General features: G+C 46.0%; 1 protein-coding gene across 2 annotated transcripts in view; it reads right to left on the reverse strand.

The window, feature by feature from the left end:
- Window positions 1-3,362, reverse strand: part of PBDC1 (polysaccharide biosynthesis domain containing 1) — an 8,818-nt gene extending 5,456 nt beyond the window's left edge. The window contains exons 1-2 of one of the 2 annotated variants that reach the window (XM_045290226.1): window positions 3,230-3,362; window positions 3,072-3,137 (exon numbers count right to left, since the gene is read on the reverse strand). In XM_045290226.1, coding sequence (XP_045146161.1) covers window positions 3,072-3,137; window positions 3,230-3,259 — 96 coding nt within the window. In that variant the 5' untranslated portion in view covers window positions 3,260-3,362. The remainder of the gene's footprint in view (window positions 1-3,071; window positions 3,138-3,229) is intronic. The other variant, XM_004715910.2, reaches the window with a different exon arrangement.
- Window positions 3,363-4,316: the final 954 nt, after the last annotated feature.

Here is a 4,316-nt window from a genome sequence, read left to right on the forward strand (position 1 = left end):
CACTATCGTGATCCCAATTCTATCTTACAAATCTGGCTGAACTGGATGTACATTGGTACAAATAGGAACTGGAAACACAGGGAATCCAGGACAGATGAACCCCTCAGGACCAGTGATGTCAGTGGCGATACTGGGAGGGTAAGGGGAAGGTGGGGTAAAAAGGGGGAACTGATTACAAAAATCTACATATAACCCCCTCCCTGGGGGAAGGACAACAGAAAAGTGGGTGAAAGGAGACGTTGGACAGTGTAAGACATGACAAAATAATAATAATTATCAAGGGTTTGTGAAGAAGGGGGGAGGGGAAAAATGAGGAGCTGATACCAAGGGCTCAAGTAGAAAGCAAATGTTTTTGAGAATGATGGCAACAAATGCACAAATGTGCTTGACACAATGGATGTATGTATGAATTGTGATAAGAGTTGTATGAGCGACTCTCTCACTCAGTCTGACTCACTCACTGCCTCACTCTCTCACTCACTCACTCTCTCACTGCCTCACTCACTCACTGTCTCTCTCACTCACTGCCTCACTCATTCACTGCCTAAAAAAAAAAGAGTTGTATGAGACCCCATAAAATGATTTTATATATAGATATATAGATCTTGCCCTTATGACAACCAAAAGAAGCTACTTACTAGGAAACAAAATGAGTCAGTGGCTATGTCATTCCATAGTGGGTTTACACAGTGGGCTGCTAATCACAATGTCAGTTCAAAACCACCAGTATATATGTATTTTTTTAAAATGCTTTCTGCTCCTGTGAAGATTTACAGTCTTGGAAACCTACAGGAACAGTTCTACTTCATCTTATAGAGTCACTATGAGTCAGAAATGACTTATGGTGTTGAGATATTTTTAGAGTGATAGCATGGGAGAATATATAAAACAGTAGATAAATCCTCAGAACTGAGTTGAATCATTGTAAAACTAAGATAACATGTCCATCTACACCAGTGAGTTGTTGAAAGAATAAAGGAAGATAAAAGAAGTGAAACTATTTTTCACTTTCAAGGATGCAGCATGTCACAATCAGAGTCCCTGAGTGGCACAAATGATTAAGTACTGGACAACTAACCAAAAGGCTAGTGGTTCAAACCTTCCCAGAGGCACCTTGAAATACAGTCTGACAAACTGCTTTCAAAAAGTCACCACTTTGAAACCCCTATGGAACCCCTATTCTGCACACATGCAATCACCAGGAGTCAGAACTCACCGCACAGCAACTAGCATTTCACTAACATCATTTGTGTTTCCATCTACAACACCCAGCAATGAATCAGTAACACGAAGCAGGCCAGATTATAAATGAGCTTTCCCCAGCACCCAGTATCTGTTCCACTGGAATCCTCCATTTCAACTCCATAAGCAAACTCACTGCCATCTAGTCAATTCTGACTCTCAGCAAGCCCTAGTGGTGTGTGGGTTATGCACTGGAACTGCTGCAAGCTCAGCAGTTCACAACAACCAGTCCCTGGCAGGAGAAAGAGGAAATCCTTGGTAACCCACAGGGGCAGTTTTATTCTGTCCTAGAGGGTTGCTATGGGCCACTCCAATTAAATGTATTTATTTCACTAACCTCCAATCAGTTTTTTTGTTTTTTTAAAAAACATTTTATTAGGGGCTCATACAACTGTTATCGCAATCCATACACACATCAATTGTGCAAAGCGCATTTGTACATCATTCTCAAAACATTTTCTCTCCACTTAAACCCCCGACATTAGGTCCTCATTTTTCCCCTCCCTCCCCGCTCCCCCCTCCCTCATGAGCCCTTGATAGTTTTTAAATTGGTATTTTGTCATATCTTGCCCTGTCCGACGTCTCCTTTCACCCACTTTTCGGTTGTCTGTCCCCCAGGGAGGAGGTCATATATAGTTCCTTGTAATCGGTTCCCTCTTTCCTACCCATTCTCCCTTTACCCTCCCTGTTTCGCCACTCACACCACTGGTCCTGTAGGGCTCATCTACCCTGGATTCCTGTATTTTCAGTTCCTATCTGTACCAGTGTACATCCTCTGGTCTAGCCAGACTTGCAAGGTCGAATTCGAGTCATGGTAATGGGAGCAGGGAGGAAACAATCAGTTTTTACTTCATTTCTACCACCAAGGCTTAAAACATACCCTTTTCCTGCATGCAATACCCTCCCTTGTCTTTTGTCTGCCTACACTTTGAGGATCCAGTTTAAACGCCACTACTCTGATGAAAATTCCCTTACTGCCTCAGTCCTGGTAGTGTAGTGGGCTATACATTGGGTTGCTAACCAGAGGCCAGCATTTCAAAATCACCAGCTGCCCCAGGGGGAAAAGATGAGGCTTTCTATTCCTGTAAAGATTTTTACCATCTAGGGCACCCATAGGGGCAGTTCAACTCAGTCCTATAGGGTTGCTATGAGTTGGAATCCACTTGATAGCATTGAGTTTGGAGTTTTTGCCTCAATCTTGAGTCTCTTCTTCTGACCTACTCATCTAACATATACACATCCTTATTTCAGTTATTACTATGATATGTTATTACTATATCATTACTATAAAATATAACATGCGCTTTCACCTTAAGGCTTTGAACTAACACACCAAATCAGTGCAACTGTGCTGACCACCGAAACCATCCAGGGATCTTAAAAAATGTTGATTCCTGCCCCATTTCCAGATAGTCCAATTGAACAGGTATGGATTACGGCCTTAATGTCAGGGCTTTAAAAAGCTCAAGTGATTTCAAGGTGCAGCAAAGTTTGGGAACCATTTCCATTGGTGACAGCTTGCATTTGTGAACCAAAAATATTAAATTAATTGAAGGAAGTAACATTTTGCGGCGTACACGGAGAGTCTGCAGAAGATGTCTGGGCCAAAATCAAACCCAGTGCCATCACGTCGATTCGGACTCACTGAGACCCGGCCTGGAGGGCAAGCAGAACTGCAACTTCTGAGTTTCTGGGAATGTGCATCATTACCGGGGCAGACAACCTTCTCCCTTCCCTAGTGAAGTCGGTGGGTTCGAACCACCAACACACAACTAAGTTAACTGCAGTCCCTGCGGAAACGGTGAACGCTGTGGATTAGTCATACTCACATCGTTGCCATAATGTTCGGCTGGAAGAGAAAGCGCATGTGCCACAGACACCAGCTCCCCGGAAACCTATGGCGGGGGATGAAAAAAAGACTCGAATGTATCCAAGACTCGACTAGGCGCCATTTCCCCACTCACCCAGCCTGCGAGCAGCGTCTCACCGGGCCTTCACTTGCAGTATCCGCCTCCATCTTGCAGTCTAGAAAAACGTGGCTTCAGTACCCCCGAAGTGACCTGAGTGCGCCTCCCCGAGTGGGTGGAAACATTTGAACCGGGCCAAAAAGCCCCTCCCTCGCCGGACGGAGTGCGTCTGCGTACTTCCGCTGGGCTGAGAGGCGGCAGTCCTTGGCCCCGCCTCCTCCGACCTGCGCAGGCGCTGCTGTGGCGCTCTGTTTTGTCCTCTGGTTGGTTGGGGATTCCCGGGGAACTAACGCTGCGGCGCAATACCTAACGTGCGGGATCCTGGAGAAAGCCTCCGCGAAGTGACTGCCATTTGCGCGGCCCAGTGTCCATGCGTGCCTGACCACATCATTCCTCTGGATTCGGTTATTTCTGCCATAGAGCTGAGTCCAAATGGCCAATACCAGTCCACTTCAGCTCACGAATGCCTAGGACACCCATCTGCATTTGGACCACTTCCAGTGTTTCTAAATTCATACTTCAGACGTTGCAAGTTCCAATCATTAGAAGCTTTTTACGGCTGTTTCTCTTTGTCGTGCGTCATGCCCCATCAGCAAATGGAGATCCCAAAGGCCCCATTCCCACAGACTTTACCCAGCTCTGGTCACCAGGGTCGACTGCCCTCCAAAAATCAGCTCCTCTTCTGTCACATTTCGAGTGTCCTGAGACTGAGGGGCCCAGCCTTCACAGTATTTCCTACAATGGTCTGCTTCCTTTGTTTAGGCTTTCCGTATTTGACAGTGCTTTGAAGCTTTGGATAAGCTTTATGGGGGAGACTTCTGCCTCCTACGTGGGGAGCCAGTCCTCTGATGGCTATTCTTAGTCTGGAAGCTTCCCTAACCTGTTTTCTATGGGTGACCCTGCTGGCACTTGAAATGCCAGTGACATAGCTTTCCGCATCACAGCCCGCATCACAGCCACACACATGCCACCACAGTACGGTAAACAGACAGACAAGTGGTGGAACATTCAGGATAGTTGTATTATTACTTCTAGAGCCGAAGAAAAGAGCCCTGGTAGCGCTGCTGGGTGTAAGCATTGGACTGCTAACAATAAGGTTGGCCGATC

This window comes from Echinops telfairi, unplaced genomic scaffold, assembly GCF_000313985.2.
Source record: "Echinops telfairi isolate 266 unplaced genomic scaffold, ASM31398v2 ScPeMD7_34;HRSCAF=130, whole genome shotgun sequence".
Lineage (NCBI taxonomy): Eukaryota > Metazoa > Chordata > Mammalia > Afrosoricida > Tenrecidae > Echinops > Echinops telfairi.